The 21,863-nt window shown below is 38.7% G+C and overlaps 1 protein-coding gene across 6 annotated transcripts in view; it reads left to right on the forward strand.

Annotated features, from left to right (window-relative positions):
- The window catches only part of RNF8 (ring finger protein 8), a 76,951-nt gene that overhangs the window by 22,627 nt on the left and 32,461 nt on the right, over positions 1–21,863 (forward strand). For 4 of the 6 annotated variants that reach the window (XM_077161662.1, XM_077161663.1, XM_077161664.1 and 1 more), the window contains exons 4-8: positions 680–742; positions 3,270–3,359; positions 5,197–5,304; positions 7,493–7,697; positions 8,099–10,872. In XM_077161662.1, the coding sequence (XP_077017777.1) occupies positions 680–742; positions 3,270–3,359; positions 5,197–5,304; positions 7,493–7,697; positions 8,099–8,121 (489 nt within the window). In that variant the 3' untranslated portion in view covers positions 8,122–10,872. Of the gene's footprint in view, positions 1–679; positions 743–3,269; positions 3,360–5,196; positions 5,305–7,492; positions 7,698–8,098; positions 10,873–21,863 lie in introns of those variants that run through there. The other 2 variants (XM_077161660.1, XM_077161661.1) reach the window with 2 other exon arrangements.

The raw sequence follows: 21,863 nt of genomic DNA on the forward strand, positions 1-21,863 counted from the left end.
CCCAAAGATTGTTGTGGGGAGTTACTGGTTGGAGGTTTATAGTGATGTGGAAGGCACAGAAGGGGTGTTTGGAGGAAATATAGAATCAGCTCAGGCAAGTAGGAAGGAATAACAGTTTATTGGCTAGAGGTGAGACCAGAATGAGTCAGGATGGCTGAAATTCAGGGAAGAAGTCTGGTGGATCTTGTGAATGGCAGTATGGGCATTTATATTTGAGTTTAGATGCATGGTGACTATTTCTCAGTTTACATCCTTTTGGGGTCATGGCATTAGCTACTGAAGGAGATGTGAACCATTAGCCCAGTTTTTTCCAGAACAACCCAAATGTATATTGAAGGTGTCAGTCTTTTTTTTTTTTTTTTTAACATGGGCAGGCACCGGGAATTGAACCTGGGTCCTCTGGCATGGCAGGCGACCATTCTTGCCTGCTGAGCCACCGTGGCCCAACCCTGAAGGTGTCAGTCTTGAGGTATATATTTAAGTAGATAATTGCTCAAATCCCTTATTGCCAATGGCTTGAAGTAAAATGTGAGATTTTTTCCACCTACTCCCTGTCCTCTGTTGTTTCCAGATGCTCATGCTAGCTGGTCTGCTATTCAGGTAGCTGGATTCCCCACCCCCTAACCCCAACCCCAGTCCCCTCACAGAGAAACCTTTCATTTTGTTTCTGACTTTGCAGGGTTTGGAGAAGGAGCAAGAAGAAGAGGACCTGAAGCAACAACTGGCCCAAGCTCTGCAGGAGGTAACTTATCTCTTGCCATTGTTCTGAGATTATGGTGGACTGCAGAGTGGGACATATAAGCATTGTGGAGCCACTGGCTGCCTTTGCTGTTCAGTCCGCACTCCTGCAGCATCTGAAGTCTGTAAACAGAGCAGATTGCAGCTGCTTACACCATCAGGTTGGAGATTTAGAGCCTTACACACATGCCAGACCTCAGCATGAAAGCTTAAATCTTCATCTGAGCAGAAGTTGCTCTAGTGAAGATGGAACAGAGCCTGTAGCAATTAGGAGACTCTCTGGGGAAGTGGCTGCACTTCCAGAAAGGTGAGGGCAACAGGGGAGAAATATGAGCTGTGACTTGGCCACCAGGGTCTGTAAGCCTCTGTTACCTTGCTGTTTCTGAGCTGTAACCATTCAGAAACTATTTGAAAATGTTTCACTTGAGCATTTTAGGTCAGGTTGAGAAGGTACAGTTTAACAGGCAGCTAAAATATTTTGATTTACTTGAGGACAAGATACGCAGGAATAAAACTATCCTAAAAGATTGCCTGTAATCTATTTCATTTAACTTCACTACTTCTTTCATTTGATTTTTTTATTATTTTTACAGACTCTTTTGCATCTTTAAAAACTTGTTTTGTTTCCTGTGTTTTATGTATTATGATTAGTAGTTTAATACAAATTTAGTGGGATGGCTCAAATCTCCTTGAGAAAAATGAACAATAGGACTTGTTCAGAGGAATTTATCCTATGTTCTTTTATTGTACAATCTTAACAGTCACTTATTGTTAGCATGAAAGGGTACCTGCCTTGATTTCCTTGAGAGCACACAAACAGCTTTGGGAAAGAATTAGGTAGAAATTCAACTTTTTGGAATTTTTCTGAGCTTATTCATTGTCTAGGGTGGGAAGTTAGGCATTTTCCCCATTTGGAGTTTTCAAGCATTATTAAATTAATATTCAGATATTGTTTTGAAGTTGACTGGAAAAGAATAAGGTTTTGCTACTTGAAAATCCCCAAGGGATCATTGAGTCCTGTACCTGGTCCCTCTTCTTTCCTGAGAAGGCAGGAAAACACACCCGTCATTTAGCATGAGCAACTTGACCAGTCTGAATTCATTAGGCTAAAATGTGGGACTTTTTGTTTGTGGATCTATACTACCATGTCTGAGAGACATCCCATTCTGTCAGCTGAAACAGTGGTTTCTTTTTAGTCCACTCTGCTGGTCTGTCTGAAGCTGTTCTCTTAATTTCCAGGCCATTATAGAATCTTGCATTTCCATAGAGTTTTAAAAACTTTTCTGAATTCTTTCGTACCTTTATTTTATTACCTTAACACTGAGGTAGGAGGGCACCTGTTTTCCAGTTTGTGGATGAGAAGGCCACATCTAATTAGTGGCCTTCTAATATAACTGCTTTTTTTCAGGAGACTGCAGTTTTAAAATTTATTTCTTGGGTAATATCATTTCAAAAATACCTTCTTTAAAAGAGGATTTGAGGGTGGTGCAACAGCGGCTCAGTGGCAGAATTCTTACCTGCCATGCTGGATACCCTGGTTCAATTCCTAGAGCCGGCCCATGCCAAAAAAAAAGAAGATTTGAGGTGAAATTTTAAACTATAAGCTATACTTAGGCATGAGGGAGCTTATAAATTATGTCTCATGAAAGTGTAGTCTCTTGATCTGGTGTAGGAAGTTTGGCATAATGAATTAGCTGTTAGGTCTTGGGTGTGGCCAGCTTCCAGAAGACACTGGCAGGGTTCAGGAAGTATTTCCTTATGAGCATATAGTGGGTGATCTGTAAAGTAAATGGGCAAAAGATCTTTTTTTATTTCAATGAAAATGTTTATGTAGGTTCCCCAAATTCCATTGTCCCCTTCTTCTTTTTTTTAAATTTATTTATTAATTAAAAGAAATTTAACAAACCAAATAAAACATTAAAACATATAATCAGTAATTCACAGTATCATCACTTAGTTGCATATTCATCCTTTCTTAGAACATTTGCATCAATTCAGAAACCTTATTCTTTTTTAAAAGCTGTTCTAGAAGTAGTGTTGATTAGCCTCATAGTTATTTACTAGTTCTGTTGAGCTTTGGTCCCCAGAATCACCTGGCAGTTTTTTGTTTTTTTTTCTTTCTCTCTCTCTTTTTTTAATCTTTTATTATTCTACTTGGCAGCTTTTTTAAAAATATGCATTCCTGGGCCCCCAACCAAACCAAAGCTACAGAATCATACTCTGTGGAAGGCAGTAAAAGTTCTTCAGTTGTCTCTCATGGCTGCTTAGGTTGGGAACAGCTGTTCCAGAGGGCTTATTATGGATTTGATGGCCTCCCTAGCCATCTGTCCCCTTCCCTGAAAAAAAAAAAAAAAACAGTAACAACAGGTAGGTGGGATATCCTGAAAGAATGGAGGCATTATTTTGAAATTGCTATTTCAGTGATCCCTTGAACCAAAACTACCGACTATTCGGTGGGAGTAGGCATGTGTGCAGCTAAACCGAAGGCAATCGTGTAGACCATCCTGAGCATGTATCTCCTTTTTCTGCAGCATCAGGCTCTAATGGATGAGCTAAATCGCAGCAGGAAGGACTTTGAAGCAGTCATTCAAGCCAAGAACAAAGAATTGGAACAGACCAAGGTACTGGAAAGAAGATGGAGGTTTAGAATTTGGTTAGTACATGCACCTCAGCATGTTTAACAGTGCGAGGGTTGCTGTGGTGAAAGAAGAGAGAACAATTATGGCTGCTCCCTGCCTCAGGGGAGATAATTTGTATTATTCAGGCCTACAGAAGGCTCTGCCTATAAGACAACAACTGTTTTCTTCCACTTCTTTGAAGCAAAATGTTGAGAATAATGAGCTCACATCCTGTGGTCTAGTCCTTTGTCTATGGAGGATGCTCCTTCAGGGCATTTACTGACACAGGCTAAGGCGTGGTATAATCAAAATAAAAAAATAATCCCGAAATGTTGATGTAGTTTCTTCCCAAATCAGTGGATCTCTAAAATTAGGGGTTATAAGTGCAAATGCCCATTGGAGTCAAGCTGGTAGTAGGAGTGAATGAATTGTCCTGGTTGTGAGAACTGTGAGGGCTGGCATATTGGAAAGGGATACTCTGTTGCATCCAGTTGTTGCCATCCAGAAATGCAGGCCCTGTATTATCCAGTATTATGATTTTTTCATAGATGATTGAAATTCAAATTTTTAATTTTCAAATATTGTCAACAAGTTGCTGTTTGTTTTGTGTTTTGATACCATGAGGGCCAAACTAAAGTCTGCAAGGATGGACCCAGTAGTTGACAATACCTGAGTCTGACTGCATCCTTCATCCCTAAATGAGGTCTTCACCTACAGACCTAGAGCTGAGCATAGAAAGGAAGAGACCTTTTTTTCAGTTAGTTCAATATCCTTATCCTCTCTTTAAACCACATAGCCTCCACCAGCCTCCAAGTAACCAACACATCTTTTTTTCTGCATGGGCAGGTACTGGGAATCGAACCCAGGTCTCTGGTATGGCAGGCGAGAGCTCTGCCACTATGCCATCGATGCCCGCTCCCAACACATCTTTTGAAACCCAATAGATTCATAAGTTTTCAGTGAACTTAACTCTAGTTGGAGATGGATCTAGATCCTAACAGTCTGACAGTATTTGGTTTGATTAGAAGGAAAAATAAAGGATGAAAAATTAATCACTCACTCACATGTACCCTAATTGACTTTTCCTCTTGGCTCCTAATGCTTTGTCTTTTGGGGATGAGGTACTAACTTAAATATCTGCTTTAAGAGAGCATACCTAGGATTCTCCCTAAAAAAAGTCATGTCCATAAGCCATCTTACCTCTGGGGGAAGCTTAGGGCAGTTGCACTGCAGACCTCTGCAGGAGTGGGAGTGGCAAAAGCATCATAGAGCTTGGAGCCTGAAGGTACTTCAAAAGGCCATCTCTCCATCTTCCTGCCACCAGGGAATAAAGATATTCCTATTTATAGAAGAAGCATCTACAAAGATCACTAGGGATCTTATAACCAATTCAAACTTCCTGTCTTTATGCCTATTCTTTATGTCTTCTCTCTTAGGTATTGAGCTCTCAGTTTCTTGGGATGATTTTTATTTAACCTCTGAACTATAACTTGCTATAAGGTAGTTATTACCTTGTACTGGTCTTGGGTGGTTGGTGGGGTGAGTATACCAACTCCACTTTTTCTTATTTGGTTTATTTTGAGAAAGGAGACTGAAACTACAGTATAAATACTGAAAAAGAGGGGAGAAGAAAGAAAGGAAATCAGTGCTCTGTATTAGAAGGTGGTTCTGAGAAACAGTAATTCTTAGGGAAACTGTTTTGTTGTCATCTTGCTGTGCCAGAATGAATATCTAATTTAGACTCTTTCTGAATCTTATTCTAGACAATTAACCCTGCTTTCTATCCTGTTCTGCATTCTTGTTGGTTCTGAATGACAGGCAAAGTTGTGTGTCTTTGCAGGAAGAAAAGGAAAAGATGCAAGCACAGAAGGAAGAAGTTCTTAGCCATGTGAATGACGTTCTAGAAAATGAGCTCCAATGTATTATTTGCTCAGAATACTTCATTGAGGTAATTATGAACAGTGGCTCACTCTTGCTAACTCTCCCAACCCTGAATGGAGCCTGGACTATACATGATGTTTCTGCTATAAAGAAATGTTATAAGGAGATTTTTCTGCCAGAGACTTATTGTAGCTATTTAATTCTAAAGTGACCTCTACAGATTTCATTTCTCATTTGTTTTGTAATCTTCTTTCCCTCTTCACTTTGCTTTTTCACCCACAATAAGGCATTTATCTTTGTTGTCGAGGGGAAAATAGACCATATACTGACATTAGAATTGTGAAATAACAGAATGAAGTTGTTCAGTAAAGCTTCTCTTTTTCACTCTGAATGGACACAGTGCTGAGGGTAGACATTTAGTGTGGGCTTTTGAACAGAGTGATCACTTTGGGAATTTAGGGACCAATTTAAACATATGTGAGTAACTCAGACTCCTTGTGAAAACAATAGCTCTCTCCTAAGTTACCGTTTGTTATCTTGTCATGTTTTTACACAACTCTCTTTTTAAATTTTTTTTTCTTATTTGAGGAGTTGCAGATTTACAGAAAAATCGTTCAGACTTCCCATATAACATTTATCATTAGCACCAGTATTAGTGTGGTACCTTTGTTACAATTCATGAAAGAACAACTGTTGACCATGGTTTAACTTAGGGTTCACTGTTTGTGTTATGCAGTTCGATGGATTTTTCTTTTATTTTTTAGTCTAGTAACATGTATACAACCTAAAAGTCCCCTTTTACCCATATTCAATATATAATTTAATGTTGTTAATTACATTCATGATGTTTGCTCTGGTTCTTTTTATATTTCACAAAATTCTACCATTTATGATCAATTCATTTTAGACCACAAGTGTTTAACTCAGATTGTTGAATGACAGTACTTTCAGGCTCTTTTTCTAAAAAGGGAATGCATATACACACTGCTTCCTTTTTTTCAGGTAGTCTGTAGGAAGGTTGGAACAAATAGCCTCCTGAAAATCTCTCTTAGATAGACCTGTTTCTTCTGCTCTGAATCTGTTTTGACTTCAGGTCATAATTTTCCCTATACTTTTTAGTTATTTCATTCTCTACTTTAGAGAAGCTTAGTGCTGTTTTGACTTGGCTTATGGGGACTGTAGTGGAGGAAGATAAGGTTAGGGTTGGGATGGGTGATGATTAGCCAACCTGGAGCATCTTCACAGACACATAAAGAGACAAATAGTTTGGCTTTTGTTTTGTTTAAAGCATATTGCCCAACCTACTCTGCTAGTCACCTCTTAAAGTCTGTCTTGGAAAGGCATTTCATTTTAATGAGTCAGGCTGTTGGTCCTGTTTATGAGGGTGTATCTCTCATAATAAATACATTTCCTAGTTTTCTATCTTTCTAGGCTCAATTTGGCATTTGAAAAATACATAATTTCTATGTTATTTTCCACTACCCTAAAAGCAGGAATGAGGACTTTGAAAGGTCATAAAAAGTTGTATCATAAGGGCTATACATAAACAAGAGTAGTAAAGAGAATGATTTATGTTCCTGGGAGTGAAAAGGGCTCTGGCAGAAGTCTGACCACTAGGAGCCCCTTGAATACGGGCTTCCTTCTGCTTTATCTCTCCTCGTAGGCATTTTTATTCATGGGTTCAGGCACTGCCAGTAAACCCATTACATTTTTTATTTCCTTTTTCACTCAGCCTTTTTAGTTGCCTTTTACATTTATTTTATTTTTTTAGTTTCTTTATAGTAGAAATGATGCCTCCTACTGTTGGGTGTGTACTGAGTATTCAGTATGTGCTGCTCTTTGTATATAAAATCAAGGTTCGAATTCACCATTAGCAGGAGTTAAACTTGTTTTTCATAAGAGATTTAGTGATATATTTGTACCTAACATTCTCATGCTTACTTGTCCTCCTTGTGTCCTGTGGTATTTGTTTGTGTAGTGTGATCTGAGTTGGTGAACAAAAGAAAAATCAGCCTACTTGGCCTCCGAGTCCATGACCTTAACTTTGAGAAAGGAGGAGATGAACTGTCTAACATGATGTTTAAATTTCCCAACCCCAAGAATGATGATAATGCCTTCTGTAAGCCCTCCCGGGGGAATTGTTGTTTACTTTCTGTTTGGCCTTAGAAATAGTTCCCCTTCTGGCTTTTGAAATCACAACTGCTCTGGGAAAATAAGTGACAGTTCTGATGTGTATGTTCACATTCTTATTGTAGGCTGTCACCTTGAACTGTGCCCACAGTTTCTGCTCCTACTGTATCAATGAATGGATGAAACGGAAGATAGAATGCCCCATTTGTCGGAAGGACATCAAGTCCAAAACCCACTCCCTGGTTCTGGATAATTGCATTAATAAGATGGTGGATAATCTGAGCTCAGAAGTGAGAGAACGACGGATTGTCCTTTTTAGGGAACGGAAGGGTGAGTGTATATGAGAATCCCTTCTCAACAGAGGCTTTATTTATTTATTTACAAACTTTTGCAAATGTGTATAGTATTTTTTTATTGTATAATATATATATACCATATATACAAAGCAAAAAAAGAAGAAAGCAATAGTTTTGTATAAAGTATTTTTCAAGGTATTTGTGTACAAGGTACTTTTATACCTATAATTACATTGCTTAATTCTTAGAACCTTATGAGCTTAGTGGACAAGGTAGGTTGGGTGGTTTTGCCGTTTAAAGTAACTGAGGTCCAGGGAGATGAAGCAGCTTATCCATTATTTTATATTTCAAGGTACTTAAATTAGTTTTCTAGAGCTGCTAGAGCCAAGTACCATAAACTGTGGCTTAAAACAATAAAAATTTATTCTCTTACAGTGCTGGAGCCTATGGAAGTCTGAAATCAAGGTGTTGACAGGGCTATGTTCCCTCTGAAAGCTCTAGGGAAGCTTCTTGTGGCTTCTGGCAATGGTTGGTGTTTCTTAGCTTATAGGTACATCACTCTAATCTCTGTCTCTGACTTCATGTGGCCTTTTTCCCTGTGGTCTGTCTGTGTCTACATCTCTCTTTATAAGGATATCAGGCATTGGATTTAGGTCCACTGTAATCCGGTATGATAACATTTTGATTTGATTATATCTGCAAAGGCCCATTTCCAGATATGATTATATTTACAGGCATTAAGGATTAGGATGTGAACAAATCTTTTGGGGTGGGGGTAGGAGAACATTAACCCATAACAGGAATCTGGCCATTCCTAACTTTTTCTCATAAGGCACTTTTTTTTTTTTACCTACTTCCTTAATGGTCAAAGATGTGGGGCCATATTCACTCAATGAGTCAAAACCTATCATCTAAATAAAAAGGAATATGGAAATGTGCTGGGTAAATGGAGAGGACTGAATTTGGCTAAAATTGGAAGAATATTCTAAGAATGCACCACTAAATGAGAATGGAAGGGAGAATTAGGAAGGTAGAACACTATTCACATGCCTTTCCAAAGATACATAGATTCCTGCAAATCTAATTTTCTTGCCAAAAAAATCTTCTATACTTTGCCCCAATTGGAAATTAAATAGTTTTCTTTCTTAAAATGCAAATGCCCATGGATAGAGTAAGGAGGCTTTCTTTCATTCCCTGTTGTGGACATTTTTGCCCTTTGAGCAACTGGGGCCGTCATTGCAAGCCTATAGCTAACTGGTATCCATCCAAGCATAAATGTGATCTAGGCTTTTAAGCTTTGTTGTGACCAAGGAAGCAGTGGGGTCAAATCCAAGTCCTATTTAAATCCAAGTAGTATTTACTTTCCTCCTTCTAATACATTGCCCAACTCTTTGAAAATGAGAGCATGAAAGTATTCATGTATGCTATCACTATATGACACACTGTGGTACAAGCTAAAAGTCCTTGACCTTGAGTCATTTCTTTACTAAATCAGGTGTCAGTGTACCACCTTGGAATGAATAATCCAGTTAGTTTGTAAACCTAAAGTGAAGAATGGAGGTCTCTCTGAACAGCAATATTCAACCACAGACTTTACCATTGTGTGCTGGAACAGAGGGCAGGACTCTTGTGTTAGAACTGGGGGTATAATTCTTAAATAATTGCCTTATAAATATTTTAGTTGTCTTTGTTATGGTGGGTGTTTTGGGCATAAAGTTTTGGTATAAAGGAGCCCGCAATTTATAAATGGATGCTGTTCCTAAAGAAAGAAAATGTTTATTCTCTTTCTTTTCTTGGCTTTCTTCCTTCTTTTTACTTTTTTAAGTTAAAAATTTTCCTTATTAAAGTCATTCTTGAACAAAGTATAGAAGGTCAAATAGTACCTCAAGGTTTATAATTAAAACAAGCTGTCCTTTGTCCCTTATCCCTTTCTTGATTTCCTGAGACAACTACTTTCAGTTTTTTTTTTTTATCTCCACAGTTCTAAGTTTGTCTTTATTGCTATTTCTTAACTGTTATATGTTTTAGATATTATCCATTTACTTTCCACTGTGGAAGATCACAGTTTAACTATCTTACATCCTTCCTCCATCTTCCTAACATAATTTAATCAAGTTTCTTGTACATTCACAGTACACTGTTTGCATTATGTTCATGTATAGTATAGCATGACTGGATTTCCTTTCTTGCACTAACTTTCCCCACCAAAATAATCCTTTTAATTTTTTCATTAGTTTAGTTTTCTATATATCCATTAAGAACTCTCCAGAAGAATTGTAAATCTACTCTTAGCCTTTAACCCCACCAGACAGGCTGTATTTTTTGTGGTTTTCTTGGACACATCTTTCTCAGAGTCCTTTGTTTACCTACTCTTAGTCTATACTAGTTTTACTTGGGGTTTTCAACCCAGCTGTCATCCTCAAGTTCCCTTCACCATCATCCAGGTCATTTCCTTTGTCTCCTCTTTGATTTGGGGCCTTTTTTTTTTTTTTTTCTCTTTCTTGATTTGATGTGTTGATGTGGTGAAGTATGTCCACCATTATCTGTCCAAGAAGGGGGATGCGTTGGATGCAAATTTTGAGATCCTGAATGTTGGGAATGTTTTTGTGTTCTCTCACATTTCTGTGATACTTTAGCTGGGTCTAGAATTTGAAATAGGAAATTGTTTCCTCTCGAAATTTTCAAAGCGTTTTGTCTGGTGTCTCGCGGATCCCACTGTTGGTACTAAGAAATCTGGTGCCATTCTTATTCCCAGTCTTTTTTTTTTGGAATGGGCAGGAACCAGGAATTGAACATGGATCTCTGACATGGCAGGCAAGAACTTTTTGCCACTGTGCCACTATCACCCACCCTCCCAGTCGTTTTTATATAATCTAATTTCTCTCTGTAGGAATCTTTGGATTATTTTCTATCCTCAGTATCCAGAAATTTCAGTATGATATCCCTTGGTATGTTCTCATTTCGTTCATTTTGTTGGGTACATTTTTCTTTCAATCTCTAGACTCTTGTTCCTTCAGATGTGGGAAGTTTCTTTGATCATTCCTTTCTGCCTCCTCTGTTGGTTGAATTTTGGGCCTCTTGGGCTTAGCCCTTAGTTTTCTTATCTTTTCTCTTCTTATTTTCATCCCTGTATCTGTATATTCTATTTTCTATGAGATTACCTCAGTTTTAATTTCCAGCCCTTCTAAGGAGTTTTTTCTGCTCATTTTCAATTTTCATTCTCCATATGTTTCTTTTGTTTACTGGAATTAATATTTATCTTCCAAGGACCTTAATTTAAGTTAATTTCTCACATTGTCTTTATTTCTTCTAGGTTTCTTTTTTTTTTTTTTTTTAATTTTCAAATTTTAGTCACCAATTTTTTTTCTTTTTTTTTCTTTTTTTTATTAATTAAAGAAAAAAAGAAATTAACACAACATTTAGAAATCATTCCATTCTACATATGCAATCAGTAATTCTTAACATCATCACATAGATGCATGATCATCATTTCTTAGTACATTTGCATTGATTTAGGAAAAGAACTAGCAAAAAACAGAAAAAGATATAGGATGTTAATATAGAGAAAAAAATAAAAATAATAATAATAGTAAAAAAAGGAAAAAAAAAAAGACAGACAAAAAAAAAAACCTATAGCTCAGATGCAGCTTCATTCAGTGTTTTAACATGATTACTTTACAGTTAGGTATTATTGTGCTGTCCATTTTTGAGTTTTTGTATCTAGTCCTGTTGCACAGTCTGTATCCCTTCAGCTCCAGTTACCCATTATCTTACCCTGTTTCTAACTCCTGCTGGACTCTGTTACCAATGACATATTCCAAGTTTATTCTCGAATGTCGGTTCACATCAGTGGGACCATACAGTATTTGTCCTTTAGTTTTTGGCTAGACTCACTCAGCATAATGTTCTCTAGGTCCATCCATGTTATTACATGCTTCATAAGTTTATTCTGTCTTAAAGCTGCATAATATTCCATCGTATGTATATACCACAGTTTGTTTAGCCACTCGTCTGTTGATGGACATTTTGGCTGTTTCCATCTCTTTGCAATTGTAAATAACACTGCTATAAACATTGGTGTGCAAATGTCCGTTTGTGTCTTTGCCCTTAAGTCCTTTGAGTAGATACCTAGCAATGGTATTGCTGGGTCGTATGGCAATTCTATATTCAGCTTTTTGAGGAACCGCCAAACTGCCTTCCACAGTGGTTGCACCATTTGACATTCCCACCAACAGTGGATAAGTGTGCCTCTTTCTCCGCATCCTCTCCAGCACTTGTCATTTTCTGTTTTGTTGATAATGGCCATTCTGGTGGGTGTGAGATGGTATCTCATTGTGGTTTTGATTTGCATTTCTCTAATGGCCAGGGACATTGAGCATCTCTTCATGTGCCTTTTGGCCATTTGTATTTCCTCTTCTGTTAGGTGTCTGTTCAAGTCTTTTTCCCATTTTGTAATTGGGTTGGCTGTCTTTTTGTTGTTGAGTTGAACAATCTCTTTATAAATTCTGGATACTAGACCTTTATCTGATATGTCATTTCCAAATATTGTCTCCCATTGTGTAGGCTGTCTTTCTACTTTCTTGATGAAGTTCTTTGATTCACAAAAGTGTTTCATTTTGAGGAGCTCCCATTTATTTATTTCCTTCTTCAGTGCTCTTGCTTTAGGTTTAAGGTCCATAAAACCGCCTCCAAGTGTAAGATTTATAAGATATTTCCCTATATTTTCTTCTAGCAGTTTTATGGTCTTAGATCTAATGTTTAGATCTTTGATCCATTTTGAGTTAACTTTTGTATAGGGTGTGAGATACGGGTCTTCTTTCATTCTTTTGCATATGGATATCCAGTTCTCTAGGCACCATTTATTGAAGAGACTGTTCTGTCCCAGGTGAGTTGGCTTGACTGCCTTATCAAAGATCAAATGTCCATAGATGAGAGGGTCTATATCTGAGCACTCTATTCGATTCCATTGGTCGATATATCTATCTTTATGCCAATACCATGCTGTTTTGACCACTGTGGCTTCATAATATGCCTTAAAGTCAGGCAGCGTGAGACCTCCAGCTTCGTTTTTTTTCCTCAAGATGTTTTTAGCAATTCGGGGCACCCTGCCCTTCCAGATAAATTTGCTTATTGGTTTTTCTATTTCTGAAAAATAAGTTGTTGGGATTTTGATTGGTATTGCATTGAATCTGTAAATCAATTTAGGTAGGATTGACATCTTAACTATATTTAGTCTTCCAATCCATGAACACGGTATGCCCTTCCATCTATTTAGGTCTTCTGTGATTTCTTTTAACAGTTTTTTGTAGTTTTCTTTATATAGGTTTTTTGTCTCTTTAGTTAAATTTATACCTAGGTATTTTATTCTTTTAGTTGCAATTGTAAATGGGATTTGTTTCTTGATTTCCCCCTCAGCTTGTTCATTACTAGTGTATAGAAATGCTACAGATTTTTGAATGTTGATCTTGTAGCCTGCTACTTTGCTGTACTCATTTATTAGCTCTAGTAGTTTTGTTGTGGATTTTTCCGGATTTTCGACGTATAGTATCATATCGTCTGCAAACAGTGATAGTTTTACTTCTTCCTTTCCAATTTTGATGCCTTGTATTTCTTTTTCTTGTCTAATTGCTTTGGCTAGAACTTCTGACACAATGTTGAATAATAGTGGTGATAGTGGACATCCTTGTCTTGTTCCTGATCTTAGGGGGAAAGTTTTCAATTTTTCCCCATTGAGGATGATATTAGCTGTGGGTTTTTCATATATTCCCTCTATCATTTTAAGGAAGTTCCCTTGTATTCCTATCTTTTGAAGTGTTTTCAACAGGAAAGGATGTTGAATCTTGTCAAATGCCTTCTCTGCATCAATTGAGATGATCATGTGATTTTTCTGCTTTGATTTGTTGATGTGGTGTATTACATTAATTGATTTTCTTATGTTGAACCATCCTTGCATACTTGGGATGAATCCTACTTGGTCATGATGTATAATTCTTTTAATGTGTTGTTGGATATGATTTGCTAGAATTTTATTGAGGATTTTTGCATCTATATTCATTAGAGAGATTGGTCTGTAGTTTTCTTTTTTTGTAATATCTTTGCCTGGTTTTGGTATGAGGGTGATGTTGGCTTCATAGAATGAATTAGGTAGTTTTCCCTCCACTTCGATTATTTTGAAGAGTTTGAGGAGAGTTGGTAATAATTCTTTCTGGAATGTTTGATAGAATTCACATGTGAAGCCGTCTGGTCCTGGACTTTTCTTTTTAGGAAGCTTTTGAATGACTAATTCAATTTCTTTACTTGTGAGTGATTTGTTGAGGTCATCTATTTCTTCTTGAGTCAAAGTTGGTTGTTCATGTCTTTCCAGGAACCTGTCCATTTCATCTAAATTGTTGTATTTATTAGCGTAAAGTTGTTCATAGTATCCTGTTATTACCTCCTTTATTTCTGTGAGGTCAGTGGGTATGTCTCCTCTTCCATTTCTGATCTTATTTATTTGCATCCTCTCTCTTCTTCTTTTTGTCAATTTTGCTAAGGGCCCATCAATCTTATTAATTTTCTCATAGAACCAACTTCTGGTCTTATTGATTTTCTCTATTATTTTCATGTTTTCAATTTCATTTATTTCTGCTCTAATCTTTGTTATTTCTTTCCTTTTGCTTGCTTTGGGATTAGTTTGCTGTTCTTTCTCCAGTTCTTCCAAGTGGACAGTTAATTCCTGCATTTTTGCCTTTTCTTCTTTTCTGATATAGGCATTTAGGGCAATAAATTTCCCTCTTAACACTGCCTTTGCTGCGTCCCATAAGTTTTGATATGTTGTGTTTTCGTTTTCATTCGCCTCGAGGTATTTACTAATTTCTCTTGCAATTTCTTCTTTGACCCACTCGTTGTTTAAGAGTGTGTTGTTGAGCCTCCACGTATTTGTGGATTTTCTGGCACTCCGCCTATTATTGATTTCCAACTTCATTCCTTTATGATCTGAGAAAGTGTTGTGTATGATTTCCATCTTTTTAAATTTGTTAAGACTTGCTTTGTGACCCAGCATATGGTCTATCTTTGAGAATGATCCATGAGCACTTGAGAAAAAGGTGTATCCTGCTGTTGTGGGATGTAATGTCCTATAAATGTCTGTTAAGTCTAGCTCATTTATAGTAATATTCAGATTCTCTATTTCTTTATTGATCCTCTGTCTAGATGTTCTGTCCATTGATGAGAGTGGTGAATTGAAGTCTCCAACTATTATGATATATGTGTCTGTTTCCCTTTTCAGTATTTGCAGTGTATTCCTCACGTATTTAGGGGCATTCTGGTTCGATGCATAAATATTTATGATTGTTATGTCTTCTTGTTTAATTGTTCCTTTTATTAGTAGATAGTGTCCTTCTTTGTCTCTTTTAACTGTTTTACATTTGAAGTCTAATTTGTTGGATATTAGTGTAGCTACTCCTGCTCTTTTCTGGTTGTTATTTGCATGAAATATCTTTTCCCAACCTTTCACTTTCAACCTATGTTTATCTTTGGGTCTAAGATGTGTTTCCTGTCGACAGCATATAGAAGGATCCTGTTTTTTAATCCATTCTGCCAGTCTATGTCTTTTGATTGGGGAATTCAGTCCATTAACATTTAGTGTTATTACTGTTTGGATAATATTTTCCTCTACCATCTTGCCTTTCGTATTATGTACATCATATCTGATTTTCCTTCTTTCTACACTCTTCTCCATGTCTCTCTCTTCTGTCTTTTTGTATCTGACTCTAGTGCTCCCTTTAGTATTTCTTGCAGAGCTGATCTCTTGGTCACAAATTCTCTCAGTGAGAAATTTCTATATCTCTCAGATATAGAAATCTTGGTTGGCAGTTTTTCTCTTTTAGTAATCTAAATATATCTTCCCACTGTCTTCTAGCTTCCATGGTTTCTGCTGAGAAATCTACACATAGTCTTATTGGGTTTCCCTTGTATGTGTTGGATTGTTTTTCTCTTGCTGCTTTCAAGATCCTCTCTTTCTCTTTTACCTCTGACATTCTAACTAGTAAGTGTCTTGGAGAACGCCTATTTGGGTCTATTCTCTTTGGGGTGCGCTGCAGTTTTTGAATCTGTAATTTTAGGTCTTTCATAAGAGTTGGGAAATTTTCAGTGATAATTTCTTCCATTAGTTTTTCTCCTCCTTTTCCCTTCTCTTCTCCTTCTGGGACACCCACAACACGTATATTTGTGCGCTTCATATTGTCCTTGAGTTCCCTGATCCCCTGTTCAAATTTTTCCATTCTTTTCCCTATAGTTTCTGTTTCTTTTTGGAATTCAGATGTTCCATCCTCCATATCACTAATTCTATCTTCTGTCTCTTTAAATCTATCATTGAAGGTATCTATTGTTTTTTCCATCTTTCTACTTTGTCCTTCACTTCCATAAGTTCTGTTATTTGTTTTTTCAGTTTTTCTATTTCTTCTTTTTGTTCAGCCCATGTCTTCTTCATGTTCTCCCTCAATTTATTGATTTCGTTTTTGAAGAGGTTTTCCATTTCTGTTCGTATATTCAGCATTAGTTGTCTCAGCTCCTGTATCTCATTTGAACTATTGGACTGGGCCATATTTTCAATTTTCTGAGCGTGATCCGTTATCTTCTGCTGGCATCTGGGCATTTAGTCAGATTTCCCTGGGTATTGGACCCAACAGGTTGAAAGATTTTTCTGTGAAATCTCTGGGTTCTGTTTTTCTTATCCTGCCCAGTAGGTGGTGCTCGTGGCAGTCGTTTGTCTGCGGGTCCCACTAGTAAAAGGTGCTGTGGGTCCTTTAACTTTGGAAAACTCTCGCCGTGGGGTAGGTTCTCCAGCCGAAGCGGCTTGGAGGAGTGCCAATCCGAATCTCCCAGCCGGCCCGGGGATCCGAATGCGGGGAGGGTCGCCAGCCGCCGCAGCCTGGGAGAGCGCCCGTCTGAATCTCCCAGCCGGCCCGGGGCGCCAAGCGTGGCGGGAGGGCACCAGCCGCTTCGGCCCGGGAGAGTGCAGCGTTCCCAGCCGGACCGGGAAGCCACGTGTTTGGAAGGGACCCTGGTTACCATTCTCCACTGCCTGGGGATCTCTGATCCAATTCTCCCAGCTGGTCCGGGGGGCCGCGTGTGGGGGGGTCTCCAGCTGCCGCGGCTTGAGGGGACCGCTTGTCCAATTCTCCCAGCTGGCCCGGGAAGGAGGGAGGGAGGGACTCCAGCCGCCTGCCACCCTGGCCCGGGGAAGCCCGCGCCCCTTGGCTATCTCACCGGAGCGGGTTCTGCCAGCCAGTCAGCCGTTCCAGAATGGGGTACGCTGTCTTCTTGATCTCTGTCTTGGCTCCGGGAGCTGTTCTGTATCATTTCTACTCCCCTAGTAGCTGTTCTGGAAGAGGAACTAAGACCCGCGCATCTTACTAAGCTGCCATCTTCTCCGGAAGTCCTAGGACTATTTTCCGTCACCAATTTTTAATTCAAGGGCAGAATGAATTTTCTTTCTTCTATTTATTCCTGGTTTATATTTGAAGGTACAGTATTTTTAAATACTCCTGTCGTCATAGCAGAAATCCACACTCAGGGTGTTGAGATGCAATGCGAGCCCCAGAGCGCTGCTCACCAACTCGGCCATCTTCTCTCCACCGCCTTCCCTCCGGCTCAGCTCCCAGCACAAGGGCAGCAGCAGCAACAAAAAACAAAAGCAGCAATCCCCACCTTCGGCGCCTTCTCCTCCCAGCTTCACTTTTCTCTCGGTTCCCCACCCTCTCTCCTGGGTTTCTTTTTGTTAAGTTTTATTTTATTTTATTTTGATGTTAGGATTGTTCCTCAAATATCTGGTGATCTTTGTCCATTTAGTTCATATTTAAGAGTGAGAAACTAAATTCTAGTTAGAGCTCTATGTACTTGGGCAAGCCTTGTCAACTGTGGGGTTTTACTATAATATTATTACCCTGTCAATTTGAACTTGCTGTTTTATTGAAGGAAGTCTTCAACTGAGAGTGTTTAGGGTTTTTTTCTTGATTTGGTAAGTTTCCTCGGAGTAAAATTTTCCAGGCCCCTGCCCTAGGAAGAAGAGGACAAAAGGATAGGATAAGATAGGTTGACAGGGCTTAATAGGAGGGTGGGTTTTGACATGTGTGTCTTTCTCCCTCAACTTTGCCACATGAACTTTTTTGTATTTTCCTCTTTTTTAGTAAGATACCTCTCTTTCCCTAGTTTCCCCACCTGAGCTATGCCTGCTATCCCCATGTCTAGGTCCTTTGGATTGGTATCTCAAAACAGGAAACCTCCAATCTTCTGCTGACATAGCAGAGCATAATTTTACCTGTTTGTATAGGGTGGAGAAGGGGATCCAGGGGCTTAAGTGCTCCTTAAAAAGACTTTCAACTAACCTGTTTCCAGCCACACCTTGACTGCCTTTCAGAAGCATCTAGTGCCCCCAATTTCCCATTCAACCTCAGACCTATATGTGTACATCCTCATACGCTTAGGTTTTAGCTTTTTCCAGTCTGCTAAGACATCTTTGATCTGCTGTGACTGTCTCTTGTTTGCTTTGTTATTCAGGGTTTATGCCTTTGTATTAACTATTTTAATAGGTGGATAGGGAGCAGAGATAAATGTGTAGATTAATTATATCCTTTTTTTTTTTGTACTGTGGTGGAGTCAGATTTCATTATTTTTCCATGTGAGTATCCTGTTATTGCAGTACCATTTGTTGAATTTTGGTTTGTTTGTTTGTTTGTTTGTTTTGGGAAGGGTATGGACTGGGAATTGAATGTGGGTCTTCCACATGGCAGGCGAGAATTCTACCACTAATTAGAATTGCAATCCCCATTATATCCTTTTTAACTAGAAATATTTTTTCTTTCTTTTCTTATAAAAATACTTTGCTACCAAAACTTCAAAACAATATAAAAGTATATAAAGTAAAAAGTGTAAGCTTAACTCTACAGCTCTTAATTCCTTACAATGCTTTTATTTGTGTGTAAAATAGAATAATCCTATTTTGGTAGAATAATTTAATTCTAGGCCAGTCCTGGATGGATATGAATATTTATGATTAAATATTACATTAATAGGTTTTTTTAAAAAAGAGAAAAAGTAGAGTAAAATGTTCTATTAATCTTGAATGTTATTTGAGGAAATTATGGATAAATTAAGGGTGAATAAATGTGGTATATGAAGACTTATGTGGAGATTCTAAATAAGAGGTTAAATACTTTATGTTGTCACTTTGCTTTTTCTTGCTAAAGCTGTCATGGTCACAGACTTCAGCAGCTTTGAGTAGGGCCAGGAATCTGTTGTTGGTTTGTGAGCACCTCTACTACAAACCTGGCCCATGGTTGGTCAACCACAGCTGTGGCAGCAAAGCCTGAGGAGAGCTGGGTAGTACAGTACTGAGCAGGAAGTGTGCTTGAGCCTGTTATGCCAACAGGAGACATTTTGACCTATGGGAGGGTGGGGCAGTTTCTTTGGAACCATAGTTACCTCACAACTATGTGCTCGTGGATTTTGTGTCAGTTTTGAGCTGCCACAGGTTTTTTTCCCTCCAAGAGTCGCTTGATTCTGCAGAATTTCATTGCTTTTCCTCTCTACCTCCCATCACTCTATAAGCATTTATATGAACACTGTACTAGGCATTGAGATAAAGAGATAAAACATGTCTCAGCCCTCATGGTACTCACAATCTAGTGGAGGAGAAGAAAGGCCAGTAGATATTACAGTGAATTCCACAATAAGATGTTATGAAACTGCAGAAAAAGGGACACTTGATTTGACCTGGGCAGGTGGTGATATAGGGGATAAGGTCAAAAAGGAAGTGACATTTGAACTAAGTCCTAACAGTTCTCTAAGGGATTAGCATTCCAGACAGAGGTGTGAAAAGCAGTGACTTGTTCTTAGCATCCCTTATGGGCCACATAGACAGAATGTACACATGATGCCAGAGTAGCATGAGAATAGTCAGAGCTTAGAAAGTATGTTTGAGGCCTCATGAATGCCTTCTTTTTTCTTCCCTCTGTCATTCTGCCAGCAACTTGGGAAACCAAGTTTGATCCATGGTCAGGTATCACTTTTGAGCAGAAGTGTGTTGAGTCAGCATGGGGCTAGAAACACCCAAGTGCTTTCTTCACCTAGCCCACTGACTGGGTTCCTCTTAGCCAGTCCAGGTACACTGGATGTTTTCATGAAGCACTGGAAAGGTAAGGAAGAAACCTTGACCTAAGTTCACATCTGACTCCCCTTCTCCAAAGTTAACTCTGCAGAGTAAATTATATCAAAGCTTCCCTTTTCTCTCTAAAAGCTAAAGAGGGTGCTTCTCTACCTTTTTGGTAACACTAGGGAGTTGCACATTAAACTCAATTGGCCTCCCTGTTGCATGCATTGGCTGAGAGCAATTCTGGCACTAGTCTCAGTGAATGCAGTTATCATAGCAAGTATAGCTTTGAGGTTTTCTCTAAAGCCAGGCAGAAGGTTCTGCTGCTTGATTTAGGGGAAAGTGTGCCAGAGCCATTAGCAGCTTCAATGGGCTCAGTTCAAATACCAACCTTCCTTGCATATTCCAAGGTCGTTTGAACGCTGGTTTAATCCTCAGTGCATTGGGATTTTTAAAAGGACCAAACTTAGGGTCTGGAATCTAGGATTGGCGTGCCTGTAGTCGTCAGAGTTCTGAAACTGTGACAGGGCCATTTTTCTCTTGGAAAGGGTTTGCTGTTATCATTAGCCTTGGTACGGAGGAGACCTGCCTATAGCAGCATGGGGCTTCCCACCCAAGCATGCCTGTGCTCTCATTTCACCAAAAACAGCCCCCCTTCTAAACCTCCCTGGCTGTTGTTGACTTGAAGTTCTGTATCCCAGTGGGAGGAGTAACGCTTCATGACTCATAAGTCACTGATGTCTTATAACTTCAGTAATGGCCAGATTACACAGAGGAGAGAAGAATAAGAATGTAAGGATGCTGATCCTATATTGGAGGAAGGATGCCCTGGAGCTGGGGCAAATAACAGATATTTAATAGATGCTTGCTACTTGAGTGATTGTGGCTCTCTGGAGTGCTGATTTTAGATTTTTCTGAAGAGAAGTAGTTTTTTGACATCCCCTGTAGGGTGTGTCTCTCTTTCTCTCTCTCTCTGTCTTGCTGCTGAGGTGAGGCATTAGAGTCTTCTGACAGCTAAGTTGATTGGTTGATAAGAGCGTCAGTTCTCTGACTTTCTGCTTTCCCTAGAAATTTCTTTGTGTTGTGCTCAGTAAAGAAAAAAACTAATAGATCTAGAAATCTCAGGCCTTTAGAACTGTGATTTTTCAACCCAGGAGCTTTTTCTTTTTTATTCTATTTTGTTTTAATGTTTTTTATTAAAATATATTTACAAAGAAAAGAAAAAAAGCAATAATTTTCAAAGTACTCTTCAACAAGTAGTTACAGAACAGATTTCAGAGTTTTGTTATGAGTTACCATTCCACTGTTTTGGATTTTTCCTCTTAGCTGTTCCAAAACACTGGAGCCTGAAAGAAATATTAACATAGTGATTCAGCAATCATACTCATTTGTTAAATCCTATTTTCTCTATTATAACTCTTCCTTCTTTGATCCTCCTCCCAATTTATAGGGATCTTTAGTCAATGTCCGTTCTGTTTGATGCTGATAAGGCGTATCAACAATAAGGGATAGGGAGATGTAATTAGTTGATAATCTTGGAAAGGCTGCTCCCTTTGGGTTTCAGGATTTATCTGGCCTTGGGACCCTCTGAAGGTTATAGGTTTCAGGGAAATAAACTTAGTGCATGAAACTTTTATAGAGTCTTAGAGCGCTGTTCTTTAGAGTTAACAGTAATGATGTTGGTTGGGGTTTAGCAAGCCATGGGAATTAGCAATATCTAGCTGAAGTTTATGTAAGAGTAGCCTCCAGAATAGCCTCTTGGCTCTATTTGATCTTTCTTAGCCCCTGATGCCTTATTTAGTTACACTTCTTTCCCCCTTTCTGGTCAGGAAAGCATTGTTGATCCCGCGATGTCAGAACCAGACTCATCCCTGGGAGTCATGCCCCACGTTTTTCAGAGAGACTTTCACCCCTGAATGTCAGGTCCCATGTAGGAGGAAGGATACCGATTTTCCTGGCAGAGTTGGGCTTAGAGAGCGAGGGGCCACATTTGAGTAACAAAAGAGGTTTCCTGGAAGCAACTCTGAAGTCTCACTGTGGGTAGTCTTATCTTCTTCACTACAAAATAAG

The sequence above is a fragment of the Tamandua tetradactyla genome, chromosome 5 (assembly GCF_023851605.1).
Source record: "Tamandua tetradactyla isolate mTamTet1 chromosome 5, mTamTet1.pri, whole genome shotgun sequence".
Classification (NCBI taxonomy): domain Eukaryota; kingdom Metazoa; phylum Chordata; class Mammalia; order Pilosa; family Myrmecophagidae; genus Tamandua; species Tamandua tetradactyla.